The 16536-nt window shown below is 42.5% G+C and overlaps 1 protein-coding gene across 1 annotated transcript in view; it reads right to left on the bottom strand.

Annotated features, from left to right (window-relative positions):
* The window catches only part of ska2 (spindle and kinetochore associated complex subunit 2), a 43383-nt gene that overhangs the window by 7743 nt on the left and 19104 nt on the right, over window positions 1–16536 (bottom strand). The window contains exons 2-6 of the mRNA XM_078422688.1: window positions 10233–10322; window positions 9624–9800; window positions 7173–7256; window positions 5742–5781; window positions 1450–1579 (exon numbers count right to left, since the gene is read on the bottom strand). Of these exons, the coding sequence (XP_078278814.1) occupies window positions 1450–1579; window positions 5742–5781; window positions 7173–7256; window positions 9624–9800; window positions 10233–10322 (521 nt within the window). The remainder of the gene's footprint in view (window positions 1–1449; window positions 1580–5741; window positions 5782–7172; window positions 7257–9623; window positions 9801–10232; window positions 10323–16536) is intronic.

Genomic DNA, 16536 nt, shown 5'->3' with positions numbered 1-16536 from the left:
TTTTTTTAGGTCTCTTCCCCGGGGCGCAGCTCAGCCACGGGCCTTCCATCGCCCACGGGGCCTTCCATCGCCCGGCTCGGCCGCAGGACCTAACAGTGCCCGGTACGGCCGCGGGACGTTTCAGCGCTCGGTGCGGCTCGGCCGAGGGTCCTTCCATCGCCCTGCGCGGCTCGGCTGCGGAACGGTTTAGCGCCCGGCGCAGCCGCGGGGCCTTCCATCACTCGGTGCGGCTCGGCCGCGGGACGGTTCAGCGCTCGGTGCGGCTCAGCCGCGGGGCCTTCCATCGCCCGCGGGGCCTTCCATCACCCGGCGCGGCTCGGCCACTGGACTTAATATCGCCGGGGCGGCTCGGCCACGGGACTTGGCAGCGCCCGGTGCGGCTCGGCCGCGGGGCCTTCCATCGCCCGGCGCGGCTCGGCCGCTGGACTTAACATCGCCGGCTCGGCCGCGGGACGTTTCAGTGCCCGGTGCGGCTCGGCCGCGGGGTCTGCCATCCCCTTGCGGGGGCTGTGCGTGTCGGTCGCCTCGGTAGGGGTCGAGCTGCCTGTCCGTGGGCGTGGGGGGGGAAGAGAGTGGAAGTTTTGTTGCCTTCCATCACAGTGAGGGAGTGTTTGGAGTCACTGTGATGGATGTTTGTGTTGGGGTCGTGTGTCCTGTGTTCTTTTCTTTTTTGTTGTGTTCTGTGACTGCTGTAATTTCGTTCGGTACCTCGGTACCGAATGACAATAAAGTTCTGTACTGTACTGAATTGAGCTTATTTTTGTTTTTGCTTGTTACCTACAAAGAGACTTTGGCCCAAAGGACATTTATTTTAAAGGACAATAAAACTTTACCCTAACACCAATGAACACAAATTAAACAGGGTACCATAATCCATGTCAAAATATTATTACTTCAAACTTAATTAGGGAAAAAATAAAACTAACACCAAGGTAGATTGACCAAGCACCAGCTACAAATCTGCTAAAGTAGTTGATTGATATGGCACAGAAATTGGGATAGACATCATATTACCCATTAGATTGAAAGGGAAAGTACACCAAATGCTAATGTCAGATGAATGTTACCAAGATAGAATAAACAGATCCAACAGATCATCTGTGTTCTTCACCATAAAATCAATTCTTATTAGATTAAGCAAAACCTCATACCAGCACCACATGCAAACTTTTAGTTTAGAGATACAGCATGGAAATAGGTCTTTCGGCCCACCGAGTCCGTGCTAACGAGCAGTCACCTATACACGAGTTCCACCATGCATACTAGGGACAATTTACAGAAGCCAATGAACCTACAAACCTGCACTTCTTTCTACTGCCTTAGCAATTACAGGTCAAACCTGGAATGAGGCAGATATCCATTCTATTCTAACTTTCATGATAACTGTGGCCAAAGTCACAGTATTAATCAACAGATGGTAAAATTCAATCAATTTCATTGCACTCTCACCTGTTATTACTTTTTATGAAATGGTCAAAGAGCTGTTTGTAAAATGTATTCAAGCTGGCACGTTTTACAGTCTGCCTTACATTTTTCGGCACAGATGTGAACATCTCTTCAGTGATTGGTTCAAACTCAGCTGAAACACAAGCATTGAACAATGCAGATTAAGACTTGTCTTGAACATTTCAAAGATGCAAAACTGGGAGCCCTGCTTTTGCCATTTTTTCCTGTTACATTATTTCAGAGTACAGTCAATTTTCTACGTTTTATTTGAAAGAATTTTAGTAAGGTTTTTCTGGTTTCCAGTTTACCGTTTCATCCACAATAAATGCGTTGGTCACTGATCTGCTGAGTGTGGGGATGTAAAATAGTGGTAGAATTTTGCCATACGTGCTATGGTGTACGTGAAGCAGTTGGATTATTGTATGAAGATAACTATTTATTTATGTTGTTACATGGCTTCATAATAAATTTTCCAGTGAGCCAGCTAAATTTCAAGAGAATGCTGGAGCCAGGGCCCCAGTGAGTGGGAAAGGAAAGCAGCAAACCACCTGGTGAGCCAGCTGCAGGACTATCCGGATTTCAAAATCAGAGGGCAAATTGAGACTAAATGGAAAGTTTCTATTACAAATTCCATAAGAACATTGAAGCTATTTAGATCTAGAATAAAAATTCATGGCTTTCATATTTCTTGCGCAAAATAATGAATTTTAGTAACTGAGCTATGTGCCAACTTATTCCACAAATTTCAACATTGAAACAATTGAAATAGAAACAGAAGGTCATAAGTAAGTGATAGGAGCAGAATTAGGCCATTTGGCCAATCAAGTCTACTCCACCATTCAATCACGGCTGATCAATCTCCTAACCCCACTTCTGCTCCCTTCTCTCCATAAGCCCTGACACCCAGACTAATCAAGAATCTATCTATCTCTACCTTAAAAATATAAATTGATGGCCTCCACAACCTTCTATGGCAAATAATTCCACAGGTTCACCACTGTCTGACTAGAGAAGTTCCTCCTCATCTCCATCCTAAAGGAATGTCCTTTAATTCTGAGGCTATGACCTCTAGCCCTAGACTCTCCCACTAGTGGAAACATCCTCTCCACACCCACTCTATCCAAGCTTTTCACTATTTAAACTCCAGCGAGTACAGGCTCAGTGCCATCAAACGCTCATCATAAGTTAACCCACTCATTCTTGGGATCATTCTTATAAACCTCCTCTGGACCCTCTCCAGGGACAGCACATTATCCCCAACAAATGCTGCCTGACCAGCGCCATACAAAGCCTCAGCATTAGATCCCCGTTTTTGTATTCTAGCCCTCTTGAAATAAATGTTAGCATTGCGTTTGCCTTCTTAACTACCGTTTCGACTTGCAGATTAACTTTTTGGGAATCCTGCACCAGCACTCCCAAGTCCCTTTGCTCCTCCGATTTCTGGATTCTCTCCCCATTTAGAAAATAGTCTATGCTTTATTCCTGCTACCAAAATGCATGACTTCACACTTTGCTACACTATATTCCATCTGCCACTTCTCTGCCCACTCTCCCAACCTGTCCCAAGTCCTTCTGCAGAGCCCCCTGCTTTCTCCACACTTCCACTTATTTTTGTATCAGCCGCAAACTTGGCTACAAAGCCTTCAATCTCCTCATCCAAATCAGTAATATACAACATGCACCCCAGCGGAATTCCATTAATCACTGTCAGCCAACCAGAAAAAGTCTCCTTTATTGCCACTCTTTGCCTTCTGCCATCCAGCCAACCTGCTATCCATGCTAGTATCTGCCCTTTGATACCATGGGCTCTCACCTTCTTTAGTAGCCTCACGTGTGGCACCTTATCAAAGGTTTTCTGAAAATCTAAAGCTTCCCACTAAACTTTGCAATGTTATATCCCCCTCATTTAGTTTTATATACTATCCCTGACTTCTCTTGTCAGCCAGTCACCTCTTTCTGCCCCGAGAATCTTACTTCCTCTTTGGAATGAAAAGATCCTGCATCTTCCGAATTATTCCCAGAAATTCTTGCCATTGATATTCTACCGTCATCCCTGCTAGGGTCCCTTTCCAGTCAACTTGGGCCAGCTCCTCCCTCATGCCTCTGTAGTCTTTTGCTCAGCTGTAATGCTGACAAAACCGATTTTACCTTCTCCCTCTCAAATTTCAAGTTAAATCTTATCATATGGTGGTCGCTACCTCCTAGTGGTTCCTTTACCTTGATTGCCCTTATTAAACTTGGTTTATTACACAATACTAAATCCAGAATTGCCTTTTCCCTGGTAGGATGCACTACAAGCTGCTCGAAGAAACCATCTCGGAAGCACTCTACAAATTCCCTTTCTTGGGGTCCAGTACCAACCTGATTTTTCCAGTCTACCTGAATATTAAAATCTCCCATGACCACCGGAACATTGCCCTTCCTACATGCCGATTGTATCTCCTGATGTAACTTATACCTATATCCTGGCCACTGTTTGGGGGCCTGTAAATAACTCGCATTAGGGTATTTCTAACCGTCCAATTTCTCAGCTCTACCCACAATGACTCTACATCTTCTGATCCTGTCACCCCTTGCTAAGGACTGAATTTCATTCCTTATCAAGAGTTACTCCAACCCTTCTGCCCACATGTCTGTCTCTCAGATAGGACGTATAACCTTGAATATTCAGCTCCCAGCTACAATCCTCTTGCAGCCACACCTCTATAATTCCAACATCACACCTACCAATTTCTAACTGTGCTATAAGCTCTTCCACTTGGTTTCTACACGTATTTAAATACAACACCTTTAATTTGGTATTCACCTCCCCTCCTCACACAACGGTCCTGATTTTATCCAACCTTACTCTCTTCTCCCCTCTTAAACGTTCCGTTCTGTAACTTTTCAAGCATTCTTTTTCCCTTTAACTCCACACTTACACTTCGAATTTGTCCACCCCCCCACAATTTAGTTTGAAGCGCTATATGGCCCTGGTTATAAGGTTTGCAAGGAGTCTGGTCCCAGCCCACCCATCAGAACAGTTCCCTCCTTCCCCAATACTGGTGCCAATGTCCCACAAATTCAAATCCACTTCTTCCATGCCAGTCTGTGAGCCACGCGTTCAACTTTCTAATCTTCTCAACCCCATGCCAATTTGCACTTGGTTCAGGCAGCAATCCAGAGATTAGAAGGATGACAAGGAAAATTTTGGAAGACTACCATTTTATTTGTTTGGTGCGCTTTGTTCCAACATTTTCTGCTCCAAGTGCTGCCAAGAATATCCAAACTCTAAGCCAATATTCTCTGCAGAGTTTGGCATTCAACCGGATAACATACCATTCTGTGTCATAAAAGGAAATCAAAAGTGGCTCCAGAAATGAATGACTAAAATGTTCAGAAATACAGTGCCCTCCATAATGTTTGGGACAAAGACCCATCGTTTATTTGCCTCTGTACTCCACAATTGAGATTTGTAATAGAAAAAAAATCACACGTGGTTGAAGTGCACATTGTCAGATTTTAATAAAGGCCATTATTATACATTTTGGTTTCACCATGTAGAAATTACAGCAGTGTTTATACATAGTCCCCCCATTTCAGGGCACTATGATGTTTGGGACACAGCAATGTCATGTAAATGAAAGTTGTCATGTTTATTATTTTGTTGCATATCCTTTGCAGGCGATGACTGCTTGAAGTCTGCGATTCATGGACATCACCAGTTGCTGGGTGTCTTCTCTGGTGATGCTCTGCCAGGCCTGTATTGCAGCCATCTTTAGCTTATGCTTGTTTTGGGGGCTAGTCCCCTTTAGTTTTCTCTTCAGCGTATAAGACATGCTCAATTGGGTTCAAATTGGGTGATTGACTTGGCCAATCAAGAATTTACCATTTTTTAGTTTTGAAAAACTCCTTTGTTGCTTTAGCAGTATGTTTGGGATCATTGTCTTGCTGTAGAATGAACCGCTGGCCAATGAGTTTTGAGGCATTTGCTGTAATTTCTACATGGTGAAATCAAAATGTATAAAAATGGCCTTTATTAAAATCTGACAATGTGTACATTAATCACGTGATTGTTTTCTATTACAAATCTCAAATTGTGGCGTAGAGAGGAAAATAAATAAATGATGGGTCTTCGTCCCAAACATTGCACTGTAGTTTGATCTCTCATCCTTGTGAAATATGTAGTTTTACATTGAGGACAAATATTTATCTCCATCATCCCAAGTTTTGGGAGGAGAAATGGGGTAGGTACGATTGGAAGAAACGGTTTACAGAATTATTTTTTAAATAAATGCTTCTACCCACATACCTACCTCCCTCCTGCTGTGGCACTTGAGGCTCCGCACAGGGTTTCTGTCAAAGAACAATTATTTACGCTTGATTAATAAAGTAATCAAAATACAATTTCTCACCGATCAAATGAATTAATGGTGTAAAGCACCTTTTCTAGTAATCTCAGTTTTAAAAAATTAATATTTATCGTATCACATTTTAACTGTTACCTAGTCCAAAATAAACAGTCGGTTTAAAAAAAAAGTGTTTCAGTTGACTGTTCTCAGCTAAATAAGCCCAAACTTAGCCCAAAAGCTAATTTAGTTAATTACAAAATGCAAAACAGTCTGGAACAAACAGTTACACACCAATTCACCCATCTTTTAACTGAGATGAAGAATTCATGATGCATATAGAAGGACAGCACATTCACGGACCGACGTCGGTGGTGTCGGAATGGTCGAGTTGGCAGAGTGGGCCACTGGAGGCCTTGAAGCAGCCTGCAGCTGCAGTGGTGGAGGACATCATCACATCACCTGGCCAGGAAGATCCATGCAACTCCACCCAGAGCCACCACCAGGACAATGGGCCTTTATGGCTAAGACAAACATTTTATTTTTATTTCAGACTTGAAGGGTACAAGGTGGCAACTAAATGTGCAACTCTTGTGTACTCAGTATGGTCTACTATCTTGCACTCTTATATTTGGTATGATCTTGCCTAATATCTAGTAGGATTGTTACTGAATTGTATAAAAACAAATTTTCAACAACATGACAATAAAGTACCATTGAATCACATGGGAATATGCAGAAGCAGTCCATGTCAGTGAACTTTAAGAGATCTGATATTCAAGTTCCCAAGTCTGGACTGATTAACCACATTAATTACTCTGTTTCTGATCCAAAATACATTAAAGAGAAACAACTTTCTCTTGCTGGAATGGGAGGTGTGCATGGTCAGAAAAAGAGGAAAGACAGACTTAAAATAAAATTAACTTTGTGCTCTCAGAAAAGAGGTCAAGCTGCAGAATACAAATGCCAGATTAAAGGAAGTGACAGATTTGAAAAATAGGATAACATAACATATAAACATAGTATATTGTTTTATACAGTCAGGTGATTTTCTCCTAACTTAGGAGGGTAATAAACCCAAACATAAATTCTATTTAAAAAAACTGCTCACTCCAACCCACCCCTGTGCAACATCACATAATTTATTGATATTGAAAATTCCTAGAAGATTGGTTCATTCAACTGTGATGGTACATATTTTCTAGATTTAATGGCAGCAGACGCAGGATGTGGCAAAGAGAAAAAAAAAATCACAGCCAAAGTGAGCAATTAAATCACCTGCATAAAACAGTATAAATTAAAAAAGCTTCCCTGATAATATGAAACTAATCATTGGACAATTACAATTGAGGACAGAAGTACAAACAATTAGTAATAGACAGCAGGAAACTAGTTTACCTCACATGGGTCTACTCCAGCCAAAACCTCAGACTTCATAATCTTCTGCACTGCCCACTGCTCATCTTCTGTCAAGGGACAAGACTAACAAAATAAAAGTCAAATTGCAGTCAAATCCCTTTGATTTATTCACAAACTAAACACCACAGATTTTCCAAATAAAACAAATTAAGATAATTTGCAATAAAAAGATTCCGATAACATCATCCAGAGAAAAACCCACAAACAGCAGAGGTCTCTCTCAACCCAATACATTTTAAACATTTACAAAATGTTGGCTCAGAGTAAGGAAAGGGCATAAATCAAAGTAGCACAGGAACAGGCCTCTCAGCCATCTCGATGTAGAACAAAGCTAATTTAAACTATTCCCATCCCGTACATGATCTGCACCCGTCTATTCCCCTGCTTGTACATGTCTGAACGTTCATTTAAAAGCTGCTAATGTATTTGCTTCCACCCACTATCAGCACATTCCAGGCACCTACCACATTGTTAAAAACTTGCCCCTCGTAATTATTCAAGCTTTATCCCTCTCACCTGAAAACCATGCTCACTTGCATTTGATATTATCACCTTGGAGAAAAGACTATCGACCTTATGCTTCTCATAATTTCATGCACTTACAACATGTTGTCCTTAGCCTAGAACACTCCAAAGAAAACAATCCAAATTTGGCCAACCTTACCTTTAGCTAATACAATGCAATCCCGGAAACATCCCATGAACATCTTTTGTACCCTCCCAAGCTGTCCTGTAATTGGGCAACCAGAACTGCGCACAATACTCCAAATGCAGCTAACCAAAGTTCTATAAAGCTGTAACATGACTTACCGATTCATATTCAATGCCCTGATTGATCAAGCATAATAAATGCTTTCTTTACCACTATCTGCTGTATGCTTTGACAGCTTTCTTTGCTGTTGGCAATTCGACCAATTTGTATTGTCTGCTTACTAACTTTTCCATCTATATTTTTATACATCATTTATATATCACAGAGGTCCCACCACTAATGCCTGCAGAACTCCACTGACTACAGGTACCAGCAAAAATAACTACCCTTCCACCACCACCCTCTGTCTTTTATAGGTAAGCCAGGTCAAAATCCAAACTACTAAGTCACTGTGGATCCCATGCACCTTAATCTTCTAGATCAATCTACCATGTCAAATGCTTTACTTAAGTCCATGTAGATAACATCGACGAGATAAATTTCCTCTATCTTGGAATGGTCCTACTCTCTCCCAAGTTACCCTTTACCACATGTACAAAAAGCTTTGGGATTCTCTTGACTCTCTGTTTCTATGTTCTATGACTCCAATTGCCAATGACATTTCATGGTCCCTTCTGGCCCTCCTATTTCCTTGCTCAAGTTTTTTTTGCTGCTTTCTTTATATTCCTCAGAAAGCCTTTCCAAACCTACCTTTCGTCTTCCTAAACAAGCTTGGGAACAACTCCTTCCATCCCCTACTTGGCCCAAGTTGCTCGTCATCTTTCACCCCTCTTCATTAATCCAAACAGCAGACCTATCTCACTATTCCGCCTCTCCACATACAGGCATCTTTCTTCACTCAGTCCTAATGCAGCATTTTGCCTCGAAATGTCACCAATTTCTTTCCTCCCCCACTGATGCTGCTTGACCGCTGAGTTCAACTAGCAGATAGTTTGTTGCTTCAGATTCCAGTATTTGCAGTCTTGCACGCATCTATACAACAGTACATTCTTGGTTGTTAAACTAAAAGGAAACAAGGCCAAGTTAATCCAGTTTTTTCCCCCAGCTCCACATAATGAACACCTTAGTTTACTTTAGAGATACAGCACGGAAACAGGCCCTTCGGCCGAGTCCGCACCGACCAACAATTCCCACTATTAACACTATCCTACACACTAGGATATTTACATAAATTTACATTTATACCAAGCTAATTAACCTACACACATGTACGTCTTTGGAGTGTAGGAGGAAACTGAATATCCCAGAGAAAACCCACACGGTCACATGGAGAACGTACAAACTCCGTATAGACAGCGGCCGTAGTCAGGATCGAATCCTGGTCTCAGGTGCTGTAAGCACTGCAAGGCAGTAACCATGCCTATGCGTCACCGCCCTGCCCACTCACATAGAGTTCAGGATCTTGTACTTTGCAAACTAGACCGAGAATGGCTGTGCTGCATGGTAACAAATTGAAGTCTATCCTAAGCAGGCAGTAACTTTGTCCATGTAAACTGATTATTACATTGAATCACAGTAATGAGTTTGATGCACATCACTCTGATGATCTAGGGGAAAGTTACACAAAATGCACACTGCTAACTTGTGCATGTCACTGAACGCCAGTGCAATCGACTTTGTGGTGGAACAATGCTGTTCAAGTAAAGTTCAACCTTTTAAAAAAGAAATTCCTCCAAGAAGATAGACAATCTTAAGAGATTAAGATTACAATGATTTACCTTTAGGTCACTTTGGTCCTGCAGCTTCTGTACTAACTGCAATGTAGTGGCAAGTTGTGTGCGAATGAAGTCTACTGATTCTTTACGCTCTATGGCAATCTGATCTGCTTCTGCACATAAATCACGATACCGGGATTTTATTACCCTCAGTTGCTCCAGAAGTTTTATTGGATTTTCCTAAAACAGTACAAAGTATTGTGAAAGATATAATGCACTGTGATGATGCTAGCAAATTTACCCATTCCTTAGCTAGATAAAAACATCAAATTCAGTCATTTATTATAGTTTGACAACATTTTTTTAAATGTGGAAAAACATCAACACAGCTAAATCTAGTGCTTCGGGACATTTTACAATTAAGTATAGTTTCTCGACAGAATATACACTTGAAACTATGCCATGTCAAAACTGCAAGTTATATTAAACAACTGCTGCACTTTTGTTGGATTCAGGCTTATAATGAATTGCTATTTGCCATGGTAGAGGGCATGGGCAATATTTGTTTTCTGTTGAAAAGGGAAATATTTACAAAAATAAAGTTCCCTGTAGAAATCAGCAAAATACAAACAATCCCTTATGATCACTGTTTGGATTCAACAACTTTAGTACCTGTGGTGCTGTGCATTGTGGAAGATTTTTCAGAATTTCAAACTCTAGTTTGTGTTCGATATAATCCAGATCACACTGTGCCTTCTGGAACTAGATTGAAGAAAAGTAATAAATCACATTTAAAACAGTCAGGCAGGCTCCCTCACTGTTTCTCCCCAACCCTTCATTAAACCATCTCTAACTACAATCTTAGGAATTACATCCTCTTGTTGCTTATATCGAAACGCCAGTGTGGGGGGAGGGGGCAAAGAGCTTTAAACACTGAACCAGCGAGTGTTCAAACGTACCAACTTTTCATGATGACTTCAGTACATCCCAGGATTTGAAATTCATGACCATTTCAGGAGAGGAAAGCCAATTAAAAAATTAATAAATATATTTTTTAAATCATGCTGCATTAAAGCCCTGGTGTTTGCAAGACATGCAGATTTAGCAGGGTTTTTTTCTGTAAATATATAAAATGCCTCATTCAATAGATGGCCTGATACAAAATTGTAGTGTTCCTTTAATACTTCATTGGACTTGTAGGCATAATGCCTGGGACTGGACTTAAGCTCATGAGCTATTGACAAGAGCATGAAATTAAGCAGCCAAATGAGCTGCAATAATAATCCATAACATTTTCTTGTCATCATGGAAGCCAATCTGATTTACCCATTAAAAAAAAACTGAGGGCACTAGAACCAAAGACTACACACTCGGACAGTATCCCAGTTGTATTGAAAAACTGTGCTAAGAGTACTGTCTTGATCCAATATGTTCCAGTACAGTTACAACACTGACATCAACCCGACAAATTGAAAAATTATTTAACAATGACATAGAAAATAGGTGCAGTAGTAGCAATTCAATGTGATCATGGCTGATCATCCAAAATCAGTACCCTGTTCTCTCCCCATATCCCCCGATTCCCTTAGCCCCAAGAGTGATATCTAGCTCTCTCTTGAAAACATGCAGTGAATAGGCCTCCACTGACTTGTGGCCGAGAATTCCATAGATTCACAACTCTCTGGATGAAAAGGTTTTTCCTCAACTCAGTCCTACATGGCCTACCCCTCATTCTTAAACTATGACCCCTGGTTCTGGACTCCCCCAACATCAGGAACATTTTTCCTGCATCTCGCCTGTCCAATCCCTTAGGAGACCAAAACTGCACACAATACTCCAGGTGTGGTCTCACCAGGCCCCTGTACAACTGCAGTAGGACCTCCTTGCTCCTATACTCAAATCCTCTCGCTATGAAGGGCAACATGCCATTTACTTTCTTCACTGCCTGCTGTACCAGCATGCTTACTGTCAGTGACTGATGTACAAGGACACCCAGGTCTTGTTGCACCTACCCTCTTAGACAATAGACAATAGGTGCAGGAGAAGACCATTCGGCCCTTCGAGCCATGCAATGTGATCATGGCTAATCATTCTCAATCAGTACCCCGTTCCTGCCTTCTCCCCATACCCCCTGACTCCGCTATCCTTAAGAGCTCTATCTAGCTCTCTCTCGAATGCATTCAGAGAATTGGCCTCCACTGCCTTCTGAGGCAGAGAATTCCACAGATTCACAACTCTCTGGCTGAAAAAGTTTTTCCTCATCTCTGTTCTAAATGGCCTACCCCTTATTCTTAAACTGTGGCCCCTTGTTCTGGACTCCAACATTTGGAACATGTTTCCAGCCTCTAACGTGTCCAACCCCTTAATAATCTTATACGTTTCGATAAGATCTCCTCTCATCCTTCTAAATTCCAGTGTATACAAGCCTAGTCGCTCCAGTCTTTCAAATTATGACAGTCCCGCCATTCCGGGAATTAACCTAGTAAACCTACGCTGCACGCCCTCAATATCCTATGTGGAACCTTGTCAAAGGTCTTCTGAAAGTCAAGGTACACCACATCCACCGGCTCTCCCCTGTCAATTTTCCTAGTTACATCCTCAAAGAATTCCAGAAGCTTAGTCAAACATGATTTCCCCTTCGTAAATCCATGCTGACTCGGAACAATCCTGTTACTACTATCCAAATGCTCCGCAATTTCGTCTTTTTATAATTGACTCCAGCATCTTCCCCACCACTGATGTCAGACTAACTGGTCTATAATTTCCCGTTTTCTCTCTACCTCCTTTCTTAAAAAGTGGGACAACATTAGCTACCGCCAATCCACAGGAACTGATCCTGAATCTATAGAACATTGGAAAATTATCACCAATGCGTCCACAATTTCTAGCGCCACCTCCTTAAGTACTCTGGGATGCAGACCATCAGGCCCTGGGGATTTATCAGCCTTCAGTCCATCAGTCTATCCAACACCATTTCCTGCCTAATGTGGATTTCCTTCAGTTCCTCCGTCACCCTAGGATCTCTGGCCACTAGAACATATGGGAGATTGCTTGTATCTTCCTTAGTGAAGACAGATCCAAAGTATCGGTTCAACTCGTCTGCCATTTCCTTGTTCCCCATAATAAATTCCCCCGCTTCTGTCTTCAAGGGACCCACATTTGCCTTGACTATTTTTTCCTCTTTACATACCTAAAAAAGCTTTTACTATCCTCCTTTATATTATTGCCTAGTTTACCCCCGAACCCTTTTCTCTCAGTATTGCCTTCTTAGTCATCTTCTGTTGCTCTTTAAGAGTCCCAATCCTCTGGCTTCCCACTTTTCTTTGCTTTGTTGTACTCCTTCTCTTTTATTTTTATGCTGTCCTTGACTTCCCTTATCAGCCACGGGTACCTCTTACTCCCCTTGGAATCTTTCCTCCTCTTTGGGATAAATTGATCATGCAACTTCTGCATTATTCCCAGAAATACCTGCCATTGCTGTTCCACCATCTTCCCTGCTAGGGCCTCCTTCCAGTCAATTCTGGCCAGCTCCTGCCTCATGCCTCTGTAATCCCCTTCCGATTTTCCCTTCTCCCTCTCAATTTGTAGAGTCTTCCTATTGTGACAGCATTAGTATGCCTTCTTGTTCTTGCCACCAAATTGGATAACCTAATTTATCCACATGATACTGCATCTGCCCACTCACCCAACCTATCCAAGTCACCCTGCAGCCTCATAACATCCTTCTCGCAGGTGACACTTCCACCCAGCTTTGTCATCTGCAAACTTGGACATGTTACATTTAATTCCCTCGTCTAAATCGTTAATATATATTGTAAATAACTGGGGTGTCAGCACTGAGCCTTGCGGTACCCCACTAGTCACTCCATGCCCTTCTGAAAAGGACCCGTTAATTCCTACTCTTTGCTTCCTGTCTGCCAACCAGTTCTCCATCATGTCAATACCCTACCCCTAATAACACGTGCTCTAATTTTGCACACCAATCTGTGCACTGCAACAGAGGGGATCTACCTGCGCACCAGATCAGATGGCAGGCTCTTCAACCTCACCCGTCTGAGAGCCAAGCCAAAAGTGTGTGAAGCTCTTATCAGAGACATATTGTTCGCCGATGACGCAGCAGTTGTGTCCCACACCGAGCAGGAACTACAGTCACTGATGGACCGCTTCTATCAGGCTTGCAAGGACTTCGGGCTGACCATCAGCCTGAAGAAGACGACCGTCCTGGGGCAGGATACAGAGGCACCGCCTGTCATCTCCATGGACAACTACAAACTCGATGCCATCCATCAGTTCACCCACCTCAGCTCCACCATCACCGACAACCTCTCCTGGACACAGAGATTGACAAGAGGATCGGGAAGGCAGCTGCAACTCTCGCTCGCCTCATAACTCGAGTGTGGACCAACCCAAAGCTGACAGTGAAAAGAAAGACTGCAGTCTACAGCACCTGTGTCAACAGCACACTGCTGTACGGCAGTGAGGCATGGACTTTATATGCCAGATTGGAGAGAAGAGTCAACACCTTCCACCTTAGAAGCATCCGCCGTATCCTGGGTATATCCTGGCAAGACAGTGTCCAACGCTGAGATTCTGTCTCGCGCTGGCCTTTCCAGTATATACACTCTACTCAGGCAGCGCAGACTGCGGTGGCTGGGCCATGTCCACTGCATGGAGGATGGCCATATTCCAAAGGACATCCTCTATGGAGAGCTGACATCTGGGAGAACCATCGGCCGCCCCCAGCTACGTTACAAGGATGTCTGCAAGAGATTTGAAGGCGCTCAACATCGATGTGGAGTCCTGGGAGAGCCTTGCAGCTGACCGTGGGGAGGTACTCTGAACCAACATCTCAACCTCAAGAGGTACTCTGAACCAACATCTCATGAGAAACTCATGAACGCAGTGGCAGACAAGTGGGCACGCAGAAAGGAGCGCAACTTCAACAGACCAGAGACCACACACAAATGTGACCTTTGCAACAGAGACTGTCACTCCTGCATTGGTCTCTTCAGCCACAAGCGATGCTGCTCTAGCCGAGGTTTGGAGCAAGCAGCCAACAACTAGGACGCATCACCCATGGTCAGCCATGACCAACGGGGGCCTACTGTAATTTTGCACACCAACCTCGTGTGGGACCTTGTCAATGGCTTTGTGAAAGTCCAGATACACCACATCCACTGGCTCTCCCTTATCAATTCTACTTGTTACATCTTCAAAAAATTCCAGAAGGTTAGTCAGGCATGATTTCCCCTTCATAAATCCATGCTGACTTTGACCGATCCTGTCACTGCTTACGAAAAGGTAGGTTATTCCAATCTTTCTAATCCATAGCAAGACGATAGGTGTCATCAACAGCGCTATCAAGCAGGATCTTGCTACAAAACTCATTTGAGTTTTGCCAAAACCACTTGGCTCCAGACTTCATTGGACCCAAATATGAACATTAGTTAAATTCTGCACACAAACTGGTTTTTGACAAAATTCCTTTGTTAGCTCATATTGTACACTAAGAGAAGAATTTCCAGACAAGGAATGTGGGGAAAGAAGAGAGAACTATTCTCTCTTCAGAACGGGTCTGAAGAAGGGTCTCGATCCGAAACGTCACCCATTCCTTCTCTCCAGAGATGCTGCCTGTCCCGCTGAGTTACGCCAGCATTTTGTGTCTATCTTCGATTTAAACCAACATTTGCAGTTCTTTCCTGCACAGAGAACTATTCATGTTCTCTGCTTGTATATTCTGCATTTAGTCTGATCCTGAAGCAAGAGCCAAGGGAACTTTACAATATAAGCATATGGAATACCTAAGGAAATGAATGACTCATTTAAAGATCTCAGATTAACAAATAAATCCATGTTATACAAATTTGTAGCAAGAAAGATTAAGGCAAAGGACAACTAATTGTTAGAGAAGAACATGAATACAATGGTAGCTTTTCTTTCTTGACTGCACGCACTTCAGAATTTCAGACATAGATCATTCAACAAAGTATTCTTCTTGTGAAATAAAATCCACTGCCTCTGTCTTTAAATGAACCATGCTACCACCATCTGCCTAATTTGAGAATACAACAAACCGCCAGAGGCTGACACATGGCTTCAAGGGTAAAGTTCTGACTCTCAGTCTGAAGAGGGGTCTCGACCCGAAACGTCACCTATTCCTTATCTCCAGAGATGCTGCCCATCTGAGTTACTTCTGCAGCTTTTTGTCTTTGAAATTCTAGACACCTTTTTTCATTCATACGATGGAAGTCTTTGTAAACCAGAGGGGCAATTTCATCTGCCATCTGGTCTGACAGTTCTTCCAAATTTCAAACACAAAGTCCTGAGTCAGGTGGAGGTTCAAGATGGGCATCCAGGCAAAGGCTAATTTGCATGGTCCATTCCAACTAAAGGAATACAAAAATGAAATTAAAACTATTAATTCCTTTCTGCTGAGATTTCCTCCTCTTCGAGAAAAACAGGAAATAATTGAGGCCAGAGCTATTTTCATTATTTTCCATTAAAATGTTTTTGGACTATGTAAACCTCAGGCAGAGTTTCACATGTTCATAATGGTAACCAAAACTTAAATAATACTGAATTTATTTTGCAGAAACTACTGGGCCCAGACAGATTGGACGACAAACTGGTCATCCAATTGATTTTAAAAAACTCAAAAATCTGCCTTCTGGGTCTACGATTTGCAAGAAAGCTGAATGTTAGAGTTGTCCTTTTAGTTTATAAGGACTTCCACCACATGAATGGCAGAAGGCATTCAGGAAAAAAACCCATAATTGAACTCAAACTTCAGCCGTGGCTAATTATTGCATTCATAATATGAAAATGATTGTGGAAACATTCTACAGAAGCAGGCAATTCAGTTGGATGCTTCGTTTCAGTACTATCAAAGGCAGCACTTCTGAATAACTGAATAACAATGGCCTGTCTTAACCAATCGGACGGCTACAAAAATCCCATAATTCCATTTAAATAACCC

Source organism: Rhinoraja longicauda, chromosome 26 (genome assembly GCF_053455715.1).
Source record: "Rhinoraja longicauda isolate Sanriku21f chromosome 26, sRhiLon1.1, whole genome shotgun sequence".
Lineage (NCBI taxonomy): Eukaryota > Metazoa > Chordata > Chondrichthyes > Rajiformes > Arhynchobatidae > Rhinoraja > Rhinoraja longicauda.
The sequence above is the reverse complement of the archived record's forward strand: the minus strand, read 5'-3'. Positions and strand labels throughout refer to the sequence as shown.